Raw genomic sequence first — 16,464 nt, forward strand, 5'->3', positions numbered from 1 at the left:
CATTATTTAGTGATGAATTGTTAATTTTCTCTCTGAATCTCATGGGTAAAGTCTTATTTAGAGCACAATAGTAGACGACTCGATGCAGAAGTGGGTTTTGAACAATCAGAGGAACAACGTGATATTTCCACTAGAAATGAGCTCGATCACTTCAGTAAACAACAAAACAATTGGCAGAAACAGTGAAAGAAGCTATGTGAATATTACAAAGTTTATTGGCGTCTCCAGTTCGTCAGTGGCGTCAGAGAGCTCATTGTGGCTTAATAAAACATTCAAACAAAGACTGAAGAGAGAACGGGTTTTACAGAACAGGCTTTGTGCGATTGCTAAAACCTCTAGTTCCGGTATGTTTTATTAAATGAGCTCAGGCAAAATTAAGTGCACCACTAAAGTCAAACAACCACAGTAAAAAAGTGAACAAGAAATTCCAATGCATTTTGTTATTCTAGTCATAATAAAAAACATTAATTTTGCAAACTTAACAGCAGCTGTAGAAGTGAAAAGGCAGATTACACTGTCCAGTCACTTCTTAAACTCCAGCTTTCTCCTCTCTGCCGTGTGTAAATCCTTCTAATCACCTTCTAATTACTGGAGTAATTTTGAGCAAATCAGTTCTGTGTTTGGAGCAGGATGTTTATCACTGACGGAGAAGAGCGTACTATGTCTTCTTTAAACAGTCTGCACTTGCACTGTCTTTAACGCACCAAAAATACTGAAATCGAAGAAACTATTGAATAAAAAAAAAAACTAAATTGGATGTAATTTTAAGATCTAGTGATACTCAGGATTAAGATTATATTTTGTTGATTAGCACTGCTTTTAGACTTCATTTGACTTTGTTAATGTTGATTGATTTGAAGTGTATATTTGTTATACTATTATGTTTTTATGATTTGGTTTAATAAGCCTGGATGTGGGTTCACTGATGTTTTGCAGTTAAGGTAAATACATATTATTACCACAAACACATCATGCTAATTTCAAAGAGGCCATTTTTAACTTAAACTTTATAGATGATTCAAGTTTTCAACTGGATTACTGATTTATTTTATGTCGTTAAAACATGTTTTGATGCCCTGGGATCCTTTTTTAATCCGTGTGCGTGCGTGTGTGTGATGCTAAATATGAATATAATGTTTGACTTTAAATATGAGTCGAGTCGTTTAGAACCTGCTCTTACACCTTGCTGTTAATTCATAATGAAATGTGATTAAAAACACAACACAATTTTGTCTTTATTTATTCATTTATTTCACCACTTAAAACTTAAAACTAAAGTATGTGATATTCAAACCATAAAAGGAGGAAGTAGATATTTGAATCTGTTGCATCCAGGTCCTACTCTCTTTGGCACATGGCTCTAGTGTTCACACACATTTTCGTACAAATGCACAGCTTTATTATAACTTTGTTTCTTAAATTCTAAAGCGAACAGCATTTTCTCACATATGTTGCGATTGATAAAATGTGGAGCAGTCTGATTTAGTCACAAAGTACAAAGAGTAAAAGACAACATTTAAAAAGAGAAAAGTGGACCAGTGCAGCTTTAATCAACTGTGTATATATATATATAACTCACTTCATTTTTGTCCTATTATACGACAACGTTATGTCCAAGCAAAATACATCTTCTTATAAATATAGATTATTAACACGTTTAGATTTGATATTGATTTGTTTTCAGTGAAAGATGGAAAAGTCAGACTTATTTACATTTAGTGCAATAGATCTGTCATCTTTATGAGCTTGTGGCAGGAAGAGGGATTCTGTATTCAAAACCACAGGAGCGCGAGCCCCAGCAGAGCCACAGCAACGCCCTGAGTCACCAGAGGGGGCGCTATAACAACACAAGAGGGTTAACACACACATTAAGTCACATGCTTTGTAATAACCACAAAGTTCTCAGTTACATTTACTTTGTGAGTAGTTTTCAGACTCTTTTACTTGAGTTACTTTTCCAATCTCTGAGTCTTAAGTGACAGAACGTTATACTGTGGGAATAACGTTACAATTATTTGAATACTTTTTACTCTCTACTTTCAGTTTTGATTTGTGGTTTGTTGACTCGTTTCCCTTCTGACTACAAATCTCTCTCTACGCTTGCCCATTCAGAAGTTATAACATTTATGCAGCTATAGAAATGTTTAATGTCTATTCTATCCACGGGTTTCAGAGTTACAAAAACAAACTATTCTGTCTTTGGAACGCTCAAACAGGAAGCTGAAACCCATAAAGAAGTAGAATCTGTAGCAAATAAACAATGCATTTCTTTTTTATGTTGATTCATTACTTTATAACTAACTATAGTCATTTTACTTGAACACAGGGTAAAGTTCACAATATGAGTCTTTAGTAAAACCAATGAGTACATTTGCTTTAAAGTGTAACATTTGAGAGGCAACAATCAATCAAATGGAAATGTTTTGTTGAGACGTAACTTCAGCACTTTCACTGTACAAACACAGGTAGAACATGCAAATTCCCTATTGAAATAAGCCACACATTCTGGGAATTGAACTTGCAATATACTCACTGAGTGAGTGAGAATATCTGTTACTTTATTAACCTTTATCCTTTATTTATCAGCCTGTTCAGGGACAGGTTTCAGGACTTTTGAACTAGAACAATGTTCTTATTATATTTCTTGCTGATAATGCTGTAAATGTTTTTAATGTGTTTTTAAGAAAATGCTTGTACTTATTCCTTTTTAAATGAGTAATTCTAAACAACAAAAACAAATACCAGACCACTATTCCTCTATACTACACTACGCTGTATCTCACCTGCACACACCTGGACTAGAACAGGACTAAACCAAGTCTACATCAGGACTAAACCTGGATTAAACCAGGACCAAACCAGGCCTAAACCTGGATTAAACCAGGACCAAACCAGGCCTAAACCTGGATTAAACCAGGACTAAACCTGGACTAAAGTGTGGATGCTGCCTTGAAGCAGATGTACCTGAGTTTGGACTTGGCATGGGCTGTTCGCGCGCTCCTTCGATTGCCTTTGCGAGGGCTGCCAGCTGCTCCGTCGTCATGGCAGCCTTCTGACTGGCCGTCAGCCTGGCAGCGTTGTCAGTGCCGAGTGCTGCTATCTTGTCCAAAGACAGAGCCTTAAAGGAAACACAGGGGTTTAGAGCGCAAAAAAAGGGTTAGTGACATTTTTTTTAGAAGTAACACAAATAATTCACATTTTGAAGAGGTTTTTCTAGACTACATTTTACAGGCAAACATACTGTAACCAAACACTAAGCAAAGAAACATATTGTCTATCAAAAAGCATATGACAGGTGTTTATGATTTTCCCATTTTGACTTTACTTAGTGTACCGGTACTTGTTGTAAATATAAAGTATAGTTTTACACCAATGAAGTAGCTACTTGTGGAGAAAAGTTGAAAAATCACACCAGAGACTCTCATTCCCTCCAAAGTTTCTGCATAAGTTACACAAAAGAAACAACTTCTTGGACCCTCTAAATATCAATTGAACGGCAAAAAGTGTGGCCTAGTGGTTGCTATGTAATTTCCTAATATGATGTGATCAATTACAACCAGGAAGTAAAATTATAAACCTCAAAACCTACTCTGGAATAAAATATGTATATTTATCTTAACTGCATTTGAGTTTAAAATCAAAGCCAATTCACGGAACAACGCCATGTAAATAATATAACCAGCTTTGTAAATCTCACCAACCAACCAAAACGAACAATATTTGCATTATATGCTTGTGTTTATCATAAACATCAATTTGATTAAAATCACAAACTTCCCTTTAACTCTTTTACTTCTCTGCCCTCACAAGACAAGGGTGCTCGGTTAATCTGAAGCGATATAAAAGTTACAAAAAGGTTCCTTACGGCGAAGTTCTTTGGGGGGATGAGAGTGATGCTGTCCTTGCTAATGTGTTGGAAGACGGAGACATCCAAAGAAGCAAATTCAGCAGCGTCCAGGCTGGCTGAAGTACAAAAATAACTTATTATTTAACATCAACAACAACACAATACATATCCAAACATTATTAATAGTGTTGGGGGTGATTGGAGCCTTTTGCAGCTTTAATTATTGATCAAGAAACAACTTAACATGATGACAAACGAAAATAAAAGAGCACAACATCGGACAGGGTTGGGCGAGAGGACAACAATGCACCATTTTATTTCTTCGATATATTTCTTCATTTAATCAGCTTTTATCACGCTCCGAGTGATTAACCGGCGGATTCAACCAATCACAGTGAAGTGTGGACACAGTGTGAAAAACAGAGTATAAAACTAGTTCTAGTGCCTGATCAACATTGTGATCTTGGGTCTAATAAATCTCGATACACATTTTTTGGCACATGACATTCCCCTAATATGTACAGGACCTTTATGTAAAGCAATGAAGATCTCACCGATGAACGTGCCCAGGTCAGAGACTTGGGCTCCGGTCCAGGTGTCGGGGCTTCCAAAGGCCGCCACAGTCAGGTTTTTGAGAGAACACATGAGTCCATCCATCGACGCCACAGCTTCCCTGCAAGTCACGTTCATCAAATCTATCAATGATGCTGTGATATTTAGTTAAAACAACAGAAAACACTACAAACTAAAGATGGACTAAGCCTAAACATTAGCCGGTCATAAAAGGGGAACACATACAAGGGCTGGGAACACAACAGATGGATGACACAAACTACGCCTCAAAACCTGGACCCACATTGTAATTAACATATGGAAAATGGAATAAAACAAATCATATATTGGACTTAATTAGAAAATTGACACATGTTACCATGTTTGGACTAAATGGGACGTTTATTTTGGACTTTGTGAGCCTTAATTTTCTTTTCTTAGAATGTCTTCTTTCTCTCTTTTGTTTGTTCTTTTTTTAATTTAATTTATCCTTTCTCGTCTTGCTCTGTTTCGTGTTTTTGTTGAATTAAATATATGAAAAGGAGAGTAAATAAATAAATAAACTGGTACTGGATATTGAACGTGACACGTATTAGACAGTTGTATTTAACGTAACATGAGCATTATCTCTCTAAGAATCTCCAAAGCATTTGATATTTGTTCATTTCTACAATGTATCTGTGTTGTTGTTGATGTAATAGCTAAATAAATAATGACTTGAGAAGAGCGTACGTGAAGGCGCTTGCGTTGAGCTGCTTGATTTCCTCGGCGCTCAGTCCACACATGAAGCCGCTCAGGTCCACCATGTCCGAGGCCTCGAGCGTCGGAGCCGTCAGATTGTTGTGACTGGAGACGCCCATCCACACGGCGGCGATCTGCTCAAACACACGCCAACACAACACGCCACAAAGGTTTATGTGACGCCTACGGGTAAATACAGGTTGCCAATACGGACACAAATATATTTAGACATTTTCTGGGATCAACCTGGCAACGATAAACAGATTAAGGGCATTATTATGTTATAACAACTACCCCTTACTTAGCCTTATGAGAATGACTTAATTAATTATGATTATGGCTTTACATAATTAAGAGGTTGGAGGTTAGGGTGGTAATTCATTATACTGTCATATTCATGTGCAATTACTGTTGTACTCACACACAATAATGTCACATTCATGTGCATATAACTGATGAAAATAGTGTTTATTTTACCATTATTATTAGTATTATCTTGTCTTACACTAGCTGTTTTTATTTTATTTCATCCTTATTTTTCCCCTCCATTCCTTATTGGGAAATGAGGTTTTGTCTATAGGAGTTTTTGTTTATAAGAGTTTTGTTTATAAGAGTTCTTCTATTAAGAGTGTTTTTTTTTTTTTTTTTTTTACTTCCTATAAGTTATCTGCCCTTTTCCTCTGTATCTACCTGCGTTGCAACAATGAAATTTCCCCATGTGTGGACATTAAAGGATTATTTTATCTTATTAGTTATGTAGCGCTATGTAGCATTGCCCATATTTTTCTTATTATTGACAATTCACTTGGTTTTCAAATGTTTGCATAGCTTCAAAACAACAGGACATTATTTTGTAGACAATATGACACACATTTCTAATTATAAATAGGCATTAATTTGACCTGTGAGGAAGTCCAGCCACATTTTGCGATGTCTGCCAGAGAGCTGAGGGAGAAGGCCATCATCTTCAGCTCGTCATCTCTGAAACCCTGAGCGATGCAGCCCAGCTCTTCAACACTCGTCTCGTTCATGCTTTCAGGAGAACCAAACGTCTGCAAAGTTCAACACAATTTACTTTTGCGTAAGATTTCAGAAGAACAGTGATTCTCAAGCTGCTGTACAGGTACATGTGGAGGTACTTTTAGGGCTGTTTCTAATGCTGTACAGGTTAAAATGTGCCCTTTCTGTACTTGTACCTCGCCAACCAAACAATAAACAGTTAACCAGCTGTGAAGTGAGTATTTGTGCGTAACGGGCCTGTTAGATTAAACCAGCTGGATTTAGATGTTGTGATGTCTGTAAATGTGAGGCTCATTCTGCTTTCTGATTGGATAATGTCTTGAGAACCAAAATCATAACGTGAACAACTTGGCATCATCTCCAATGGTTTTGAAATGAAGAATAAATCTGAATGACTATTATCAGCAAAAGCTATATTTGATTTGAACATGTTCACGTTGTATCTGGGGACAAATGTTTAAGAGAGTTTAAGTCATGAACTCTTAAATCTTACATACCTCTAAATAATGTTATGGTAATCAAAAAAAGGTGGTTAAATTATTGTAACGTTTTTTTGCCACTTGTACTTGGAAAAAGAAAAGATGCTGGTTTAAAGTGTGAGCATCATTGCATTATTAGAGCTGCTAAAGAGCCAAATACCTGTTTGGCCTTTGTTCTGAGCTCGGCCAGCTGCTTTGGGCTGTAGTTGGTCACGGAGCCCAGGACCTCCACCGTCTCCTCAAACACGCTCATGTTTATGCTCTGCAGCTGTTGTGGGCTCCAGTAGACATTTTGCAATCCCAGGTCTTGGATCAGCTCCGCAGTGATGTCGGTGGTGTTGGTGGTGTTGGTGGTGTTGGTGGTGTTGGAGCTGCCAACCGGCTTGTTGCTGTTTCCATTGCTGTTGTCACTGGCTAAAGAGGAGCAAAATGTAGTCTTGTAAAAATCTTAAAGGAGACATATACGGTACTTACTATTGAGCATTAACCATTTTGCATTTTGTTAACAATACTGATGTCAAATTCCCCTTGAGCCACTTATTTTAACGTAATTTAGATGAACAAACCTCTCTTTCTCCGTGCTGCAGGCCTCGAAGTATCGCTGAGAGTATCGCTGAGAGTATCGCTGAGAGTATCGCTGAGAGTATCGCTGAGAGTATCGCTGAGAGTGAGCTCGAACAAGGTTTTCTTGAGAAATTCAGGGGGATTTTTCATGCGCTGAATGAGATCAGAGACGGCATCTTTCATCCCAGTCTGAAAAAGAGAAGAGACAGTCAGATTACAATAGGAACTTTGACATTGTCTGTACAAGAAGTCTGTCATTTAATTTACTTTCCCAGTTCCTTTTATATTTCCACACTTAAAGCTGGGGTGCTTGGTTTTCAAACCGTGACAGATGAAAGTAAGTATGTAATTCTATCTAACTTGTTCCTCGCAAAAAAATAATAAACATTTGATCTCTCATCCATGATCTCAGCTTAAAATATCATAGAGTGACTCGCATGGCTCTTTCTTACAACTTTGCTATAGAAAGGCGGTTTTATAATTAGATGTAGACAGCGTGCAGTTGAATGGCAGTTATTTTTATATCAGTAGTAGCAAACAAACAAACAAACAAACAAACTCGACTACCTCTTCAGTGAGAGAATATGTGTTGTTTTCATACAACACGAGGAGAGGGCCCAGTTCTTCCACAGAGTCAGCAGACCAGCTCGACGGTTTCCTGCGGCAGACAAGACACAGTTCAAACTCCTGCTTTTCTTTCTTTGCAAATACCGTCTCAGTCTTCATTCCTACCCAAAGAGTTCATTGATCAGTTGGGCCAGATCTTCTCGGTGGCTCGCGGGGATGTGGTCGCACAGGACCATGGCCCGGAGGCTGGTCCGGAGCACGTCCTGGCTGAGGAGGCGCAGGTTTGAGGGCGAGACTTCACACAGCAGCGGGCCCAGCTTGGACATGTTCTCTGTGGTCAGGTTGGACAGCTCTGGACCCTGCGAACATCATCATCACATCAGCTAAAAGGAGATTATCATACAGCCGGTAATCTTATTGTGAAGAGTGTGATTCATAATTCATGATATGTATATTTTTTATAAAGTAAAGCCGCAGTTATTTTACTACTTGGTTTACGGATTTTTAAATGAAATGTATTGAACAGGCGGACGAAATATAAATATAAATGCGCAAGTGAGTAGATTTAGCGTGTTTTGCACTGGTAGAACTCACGCTTCTAAGTGTGCACCCTGAGTCACGGCAAAACACGCTGGAGAAAATGTGGTAAACGGGTTTAAAATGTGTATTTGCGATATAACGGACTTGGCGCTGCGCAGACAGGGAATCGGGCGCGCACAGGGACGAGCCGCTCCGTCACAGACTACAGCAGGAAAAATTGCTTCACACGCTCTTATCTTTTGACTTAATACCGCTTTTTATATTTGATTTAAAGCTATTTTGCGTTGTCGGCGGTACTTTATAAAAAAAAAAAAGATAATAATTAATTTGATTCATATTGTAGAAATCATTAATCTAAGTGCGGCGGATCCGTAAACAAAGTAATAAAATAACTGCGACCTAACTATACTAAATAATATACATCTGAAATGTATTCCATGGATGTGTTTGACTACATCATCAGACAGAGAATATAAAGATGAATGTTTTGTGTGAAGAATGTGTCAGGGATCGGTGCAGTTGCATTGTTAGATCGCACACATTTAATCTAGTTTATTATTATTTATTATTATTATGTATATTATTTTCAACAGACTAACCAGACAGTTCAGAGCTCTGCTGGTGAGTGCAGCGCGAGATCCAGAGTTGAGGGGCAGTGAGCTGAGGTTTGCCATTTCCATCTTGTCGAGGAAGACCGGACACACGGAGTCCGGCAAATCCTCCACCTTTCCTGGTCTGAAGAGTTAACGAACAAAGTGGTAGAAATGCTAAGAAATTACAACTTTCAAATCAAAAGGAGAAGAGAGTGTATTCACGGCAGATGAATAAAAAAGACTGAAGAGATTTTATTCAGCTCCTCCACAGTTATGGTCTTAAAGTAGTCGGCTCTTTGTGATTCCAGGGTCGCGAAAAGCTTCAGTGCAGCACATCTGGCCTTAAAAGTAATAATAATACAATGTAAATATGATATAGTCAAATAGTCTGTATCTGCTTCGTCGTTGGGCTTTACCTGCCCATTGGAGAGCCACTCTGGAGAGTCGGCTAAGCTTTGAGACATTTCCTCAGCTTCAGAATTTGCAACGGCTTCGATCATTTGACATGTGACGCCCTGAAGCAGGGGGCCCCGGGCCATTCTGGACAAATACATGAATTTAATGCACATATTTAAATATTATGAGGACTTCTGCAAAGGAAAGGCAGAAAACATCTGACCTGTACCAATCCCTGATGTCTTCTCTCATCTTCTTTGCTAATAATTTAGCCTAATTATGAAAAAACAGCAGAATATTTGTAAAATATGACAAAATGTATCAAAATGTATGTTTATTCACAATAATAAAAACTTGACCTGTCCAAGGCGCCATATTATCTTTGTAAATTCTTCCCAGGAAATGTTCTTCAAGTTGTCCAGTTCACGCAGAGGAAGTACTTGGACCAGTTGAGGTAAGTCTATCATCTGTGACACGGTCATCTTACCCAACTGACCATAAACACAGTGTTACAAATCACAATTGTACAAATGTTAAAGGTTCTTTCGTTCTCTTTTTTTCTTTGTCAAACCCACCACTTTTAGCATGGCTACGCCCTGGGATTTCTTTAATTTCTTGGTCATCTTTTTCAAAAGCTCAGGCTTAAGATCTGCAGAATCCATATGTTTGTAATAACATTTTGGCAGCTGGTCCGCGACCTCAGTGAGAGCTTCCAGGTCATCTCGCGAGAGCTTGCCACACTGATGACAAAAAGAAAATACAGAATTGATTTGACGTAATCATATTTGCCAAATGGGAGGCTACTTTTATTTAAAGGTGGTATGGACGATTTTTTTCAGCAAATTTTGTATCATATTTCCTCGTGACGTGGATAAATCATTAGTCCTGCCACGTATCAATCATAAAACGCACCTACCGCTCACCTGCAGCCGCGTCAGGTTCGTCCTCACGTTTCCGCGTGCCTAAGCGCATGGAGCTATCATAATATAGTTCCCTAAGTGTACGGGACAAAAAGACGGAGAAAGACAGTTCGAGCTGATGCAGAAGTGGACAGAAATCTACGGGAGACGAGCGATGCGATGCGCTCCGTTGCGCTAATAAACAAACGCACGTGTGTGTTGTATCAGTCCGCACGGGGGAGTGCGCATGCGCACTTCCGCCCGCGTTCTCAAATCGCCGAAAAATCGTCCATACCGCCTTTAACTAACATTTAGAGCAAATATTTGGATGTTGTGTGCTTTGGTTGAGCAGTGTTAGATGTGTGTATTAGGTTATTAGGGTTTTATTAGCAGTAACAAAAGGCCTGTGAACAGCACTATTAGAGAATGAATATAGAAGTAACTTTATTGTATTTACACTTGCTACAAAACTAATAAATTGCTTCTTGAGTATCTTGTGATTACATTTTTTCGACACAGAAAAAGGACCAAAACCAAAATGGATTTTACCTTCTTATCATCTAGATATTTTTTGACCATTACACGCTTCTGTTTCCTTGTCAAGTCGATGCTGGAGTCATTCATCAGGTTCTTCAAGTCATCCTTATTTAAGAAGCGCATCAGTTTGTCCATTTTTTTCCGCAGAAACTTGGCTCCGCTGCCCAGCCGACGGAACGTCTCATATGCGTTAGTCTTATTGACATTTTGAATGGCAATGTCCATCAGCTTCTTCTTCAGCTTTGGATCAAGAGACAATATAGGGCCTAATCTGTCGGGATTTAAAGTAATTAACCACTGTAACAACAATCGAATAAGCAGTATTTTTGATGAACATATGTAATACTTGTAACATTTATTAAAATTATGATTACAGTTTATTATGACCATTTACAAGCACTTAATTACGCTAAACAAGATGTATTTACTTTGTTGCTATTTGCGGCTATTGCTAATGAATGAGGAATGAACAAACCTGTCCAAATAGGTCACCATGTCTTTCTTGCTGCCAAAGCAGTCTTCAATTTTCTTGAGAAGTTGTCTGGCCAGTCTGGGCTTCATTTTGCTAATTTTGTCAATGACAGGTTTGAATTCGTCTGACTTGAAGAAATCACAAAACTAAAAACGAAGTAGAAAGATTGTACAGTCACACAAGTCGTAAGTTTGATGGTTCATGGAAAATGGGTAATAACAATAACAGTGCCTCTTTTAGTGGAGCGAAGTCAACGTCGTTTTGTGAGAGTTCGGAGAGGTACGGGCCGAGCATGGTGAGGGCTGGACCTGTCAGCCACTCCAGGGACTTATTACAAGTGACTGGAACAACAAAACAGTCAGTCACTAATGAGAATAAGTGTATACATCAGGACTGAACAGGACAGCATCAAATTAGTATCAAATTAGTATCAAACCAGGACCAAACCAGGGCCAAACCAGTATCAAACCAGGATCAAACCAAATCTACAGTGCATTTGTTTATGTCATCAAGTATATCAGGACTAAACAGGAAAGGATCAAATCAGGACCAAACCAGGAACAAACCAGGATCAAACCAGGATCAAACCAGGATCAAACCAGAACCAAACCAGGACCAAACCAGGAACAAACCAGGAACAAACCAGACTCAAACCAGACCCAAACCAGTATCAAACCAGGATCAAACCAGGATCAAACCAGGATCAAACCAGGATCAAACCAGGACCAAACCAGTATCAAACCAGGATCAAACCAGGACCAAACCAGGATCAAACCAGGATCAAACCAGGACCAAACCAGGATCAAACCAGGATCAAACCAGGATCAAACCAGTATCAAACCAGAACCAAACCAGGATCAATCCAGAACCAAACCAGGAACAAACCAGGAACAAACCAGGACCAAACCAGGATCAAACCAGGATCAAACCAGGATCAAACCAGAACCAAACCAGGACCAAACCAGGAACAAACCAGGAACAAACCAGACTCAAACCAGACCCAAACCAGTATCAAACCAGGATCAAACCAGGATCAAACCAGGATCAAACCAGGATCAAACCAGGACCAAACCAGTATCAAACCAGGATCAAACCAGGACCAAACCAGGATCAAACCAGGATCAAACCAGGACCAAACCAGGATCAAACCAGGATCAAACCAGGATCAAACCAGTATCAAACCAGAACCAAACCAGGATCAATCCAGAACCAAACCAGGATCAAACCAGGATCAAACCAGGATCAAACCAGAACCAAACCAGGACCAAACCAGGAACAAACCAGGAACAAACCAGGATCAAACCAGGATCAAACCAGGATCAAACCAGGACCAAACCAGTATCAAACCAGGATCAAACCAGGACCAAACCAGGATCAAACCAGGATTAAACCAGGACCAAACCAGGATCAAACCAGGATCAAACCAGGATCAAACCAGTATCAAACCAGAACCAAACCAGGATCAATCCAGAACCAAACCAGGAACAAACCAGGAACAAACCAGGACCAAACCAGGATCAAACCAGGATCAAACCAGTATCAAACCAGAACCAAACCAGGAACAAACCAGGATCAAACAAGGACCAAACCAGGACAATATGAATGCAGCCTCAGACACAGATGAAAGGAGTACAAACTCATACAGATCCAAGGATTATGGATTATATGTATATAAAATGTATAATATAATGTTATATTATGTATTTTTATAGAGTTGTCAGACCATCTACAGAACCAATCGGCCATCTTTCCTTGAGAGTGTAGTGTCCCCATAACTTTAACACCCAGCTGAGCTGAGAGTGTCATAATAAACGTTCAACACACTGCATGGTTCAAGGGGTGTTCTCCAGTCTGAGAAAAAGCCCTTCAAAGTTAGACTTAACACTAAATCAACCTTTTGTGCAACCCCGCCCTTCCTCTTCCCACACTGGTTGGATTAGCACCTACTAAAAACACCCATGCAAATCTGCAGTACATTTGTTAATGTCATCTTTGAGAACACACCAGAGTCTGAAGTAGGATCGCTGCTACAGTTGAAGGCCGTTTGCTTGATTTGCTCCTTGTACCAGGTCATCACTTCATCCCTCTGCTCCTCAGAACTCTGCTTGTACACATCATTAAGCATATTCATCCTGTGCGCAAACAGACTTTCTTTTATCCAGACTTTCTTTTGTCAAACAGAAGTTAAAAAATAGGGAAATATCAGTAAATCAGCTTCTGCCTCTGAAGGTCTGACTCACAGGCTTTTCAAATACTTTCTCTTGATGGTTTTGGGGAGGTTCAGTCTTCCAGAGAGACACTTTTCCATCAGCACAGTTTTGGAAGTGGACAGAAGTGTTTCATAATCATTTATCTCCATATCCTCCTCGGGATCCATGTCTGTCACTGCTTCCCAGGCCATCGGAGCCGCCACTGCGTTCATGAAGCAGGCAGAGGACTTCTAACAGGAAACAACAGGATTATATCAATTCAATTTTCAATTATACCACTGCACTGCTCCACTCAACCGCGCTCAACGTGAGTTCGGACTAACCGGGACGTCTGACATCTTCTGGATCATTTTTGGCAAGCTGATGTCTCTGAGCTTAGAGTCCTACAAACACAGAACTAGATTTAACTGTAGATTCATTTGAAGCGATTTAAATGTTACTTTAATATGGAGTTAAAACTTATAAAGGAGGATTTAAAAAAAAGTTTTGTTTAATGGATGATTACTGAAAACACAATGTTATATACCGTTTTTTGTTGTTGTTGTTGTTGTTTTTTAAATCAAAAAGCAAAATATTCAGATTTACAAATAGAACAGAATAGATAATTTAAGATGTTATCATAGGTAGTCTTTATTGGTTATCATTAATATAGCCTAATCAAATTTGAGAATAGCTACGTCATTAGTCAAAACATTTCCTTACTGTTTTCCCAAAAGAGTTGAAGATTTTGGAAGGAGTGAAGCCAGAGGAAACATGTCCCAGGACACTTTCAACCATGGACAGGAGGGTGGTAGGGCTGCTGTCCTCCTCTGCAGGGACATCACTGCGAGAAGCGCGTTTACAAAAGGTTAATAATAATAATAATAATAATAATAATAATAATAATAATAATAATAATAATAATAATAATTGTATACTAAATATGAATGTTTAAAGCCAATGGGACTTTAGGAATATTGAACGTACCTGCCCAACTGAGTGGCAAGCGCATCTATATCCGGCACTTCGAGTCCTGTGTCGGAAGAAACAATGAAATCAAGTGAATATTCTAAGGAAAAGCAGTGACGTAAAAGAAGTCGGTCTCACCGCTCTGTTTACACTGTCTCATCTGAATGAATGAAAAAAATATGATGGCGTATTTAGTGAATGTACTTAAACTTACATGCAACGTTTGTTTACATACCAGCTTCCGCGCACAATTTTTGATCATGGGGTCACTCTTAATCTTCAAAGACGTCACTGCAGAGATGAGAAAGTTAGAATAATGCTCATACGTCACAATCTTGAGTAGCGTAAATTGTACATTATACATTTGAGATGAGATATATAGATACCTTCATCGACTGAATGTTCTGATATATTCATTGGATAGTAAAAACTAAATCAATTAATGAATTTAAGCGTAACGTTCCAATGTCAGAGCCCCAAAACAGCACAAACAAACTCAACATCCAAGCAACACGTCCCATGAAGCAATGCAATACAATTTATCATAGTGGTTGATTAGAACTATTTAGTTGACGACATTACACTGACTAAAGCTTGATTAAAACTAAAGACTAAATTAAAATGGTCGAAATCAGTTTAAGTGTGTCTTACCCAGCACTGCACAGCAAAGCAGGAGGAAAACTGTCCCCCCTTTTAGCGCCATGCTCAAAATGTGCTCATAAACTGATCTGCAAACACAAATACTGTTTAACTTTGCAATCACAGATACTTGTCCGTGTCAGGCTGTTGCGTTAATGGTTGTCATGGAGTCTGCACCTTCGACTGCTTTCTGAATAAGTCTTTCCTCCGAGATTTGCACAGTTCCCTCCGGGCGGCGCCTGACAAACGCCCAGATAAACAGCCTCATTATATTGCACACGATGTCCTGAACACATTTGCATACTTTTGCTTACTGTGCAGCGATTTGACTACTTATTTAAATACGGACGCATGAAAAGTACACCAGTAATGTAAAGCGCTGAGATTTGCTGCCTGAAAACGAATTGTTTATTGCTGAGATGAGCGATATTCGTGATTATTAAGGAAAAATGACAGAAACATACATTTTGTCTGGATTTTTAATTTGTGTTCAAGTGTGATATAGCAAAACAATGTCAAATATCATCCACGCTTTCATATTCCTGAGTTTCAAGCTATGGCAACAGTCCTTAATCAGCACAGCAATTAAGATAAGATATTCCTTTATTGTCCACACATGGGGAAATTTCATTGTTGCAACGCAGGTAGATACAGAGGAAAAGGACAGATAACATATTGGAAGTTTAAAAAACACTCTTAATAGAAGAACTCTTATAAACAAAACTCTTATAAACAAAACCTCTCATTTCCTAATAAGGAATGGAGTGGGGAAAAAAAAAAAATTAAAAAAAAAATTAAAATCAAAAAACAGCTTGCGTAAGACAAGATAATACTAATAATAATGGTAAAATAATTTATATATAATCCAAATTGTATATCTTTCAAATATTGCGCTTCAAGTCAAGGAATATTTTGTCAGAACTCAAGAATATAACTTTGGCATTGAAGATGTATAAGTTTCAGCCTCTTGTTTTATGCCACATTCTTTCAGCAGGTGTAATATTCTGATTCAAATTAGTGATGGCAACAGTCAGAATGTTTTTAATCATTCTAAATAAAATATATAGAATAAAACAAACAAACAAAACAAAACAACATTGAGACATAAACACAGAGATGTTTTAGAAAATGATTTTACAGATATAAAACATGCTTTGTGATTGATAAAGGTAAATGAACGGCGTTATCTTAAACTGCTTTGTTCGGTAGAAAAGGGTGCTGTGAAATGAGAGCGTCGTTCCTCTGCAGAGCATCTGTGTGCGTGCGAAGGCCGAACAGGTGCATCCCACTGTCTCCACCTGTCGCTGAAGCGCTGCCTCCAAGCCGCTCATTTACACACACTAAAGTAAAGCTGCCCTGTGTAACTTTCATGTCCAAAACCTACACGAACTCTGAGAGAACGACTAAAACATCGCGAACTGTAAATCGAATCTTATGTTTGTCAGAAAAATCGCAATTTG

General features: G+C 38.6%; 1 protein-coding gene and 1 long non-coding RNA gene across 2 annotated transcripts; both read right to left on the reverse strand.

The window, feature by feature from the left end:
* Window positions 1-1,620: 1,620 nt before the first annotated feature.
* On the reverse strand, window positions 1,621-14,238 carry otoa (otoancorin). The gene is made up of 22 exons (XM_072461496.1): window positions 14,120-14,238; window positions 13,741-13,800; window positions 13,448-13,647; window positions 13,212-13,339; window positions 11,439-11,548; window positions 11,211-11,353; window positions 10,748-11,006; window positions 9,871-10,039; window positions 9,787-9,790; window positions 9,320-9,443; window positions 9,126-9,244; window positions 8,910-9,045; window positions 7,936-8,129; window positions 7,771-7,861; window positions 7,206-7,392; window positions 6,800-7,086; window positions 6,043-6,192; window positions 5,132-5,274; window positions 4,402-4,520; window positions 3,866-3,963; window positions 2,965-3,118; window positions 1,621-1,837 (listed from the first exon to the last, which is right to left on the reverse strand). Exons 1-22 carry the CDS (start codon window positions 14,192-14,194, stop codon window positions 1,773-1,775), a joined length of 3,015 nt encoding a protein of 1,004 aa, XP_072317597.1. The 5' UTR covers window positions 14,195-14,238; the 3' UTR covers window positions 1,621-1,772.
* A 362-nt stretch (window positions 14,239-14,600) lies between these two features.
* LOC140373564 (uncharacterized) lies at window positions 14,601-15,285 on the reverse strand. Its single transcript, XR_011929034.1, has 3 exons — window positions 15,182-15,285; window positions 15,017-15,093; window positions 14,601-14,656 (listed from the first exon to the last, which is right to left on the reverse strand). It is a non-coding gene; the product is annotated as an uncharacterized lncRNA (long non-coding RNA).
* Window positions 15,286-16,464: the final 1,179 nt, after the last annotated feature.

Source organism: Eucyclogobius newberryi, unplaced genomic scaffold, assembly GCF_026437365.1.
Source record: "Eucyclogobius newberryi isolate DKJ021-1_F unplaced genomic scaffold, fEucNew1.0.hap1 SCAF_3, whole genome shotgun sequence".
Taxonomy (NCBI): domain Eukaryota; kingdom Metazoa; phylum Chordata; class Actinopteri; order Gobiiformes; family Gobiidae; genus Eucyclogobius; species Eucyclogobius newberryi.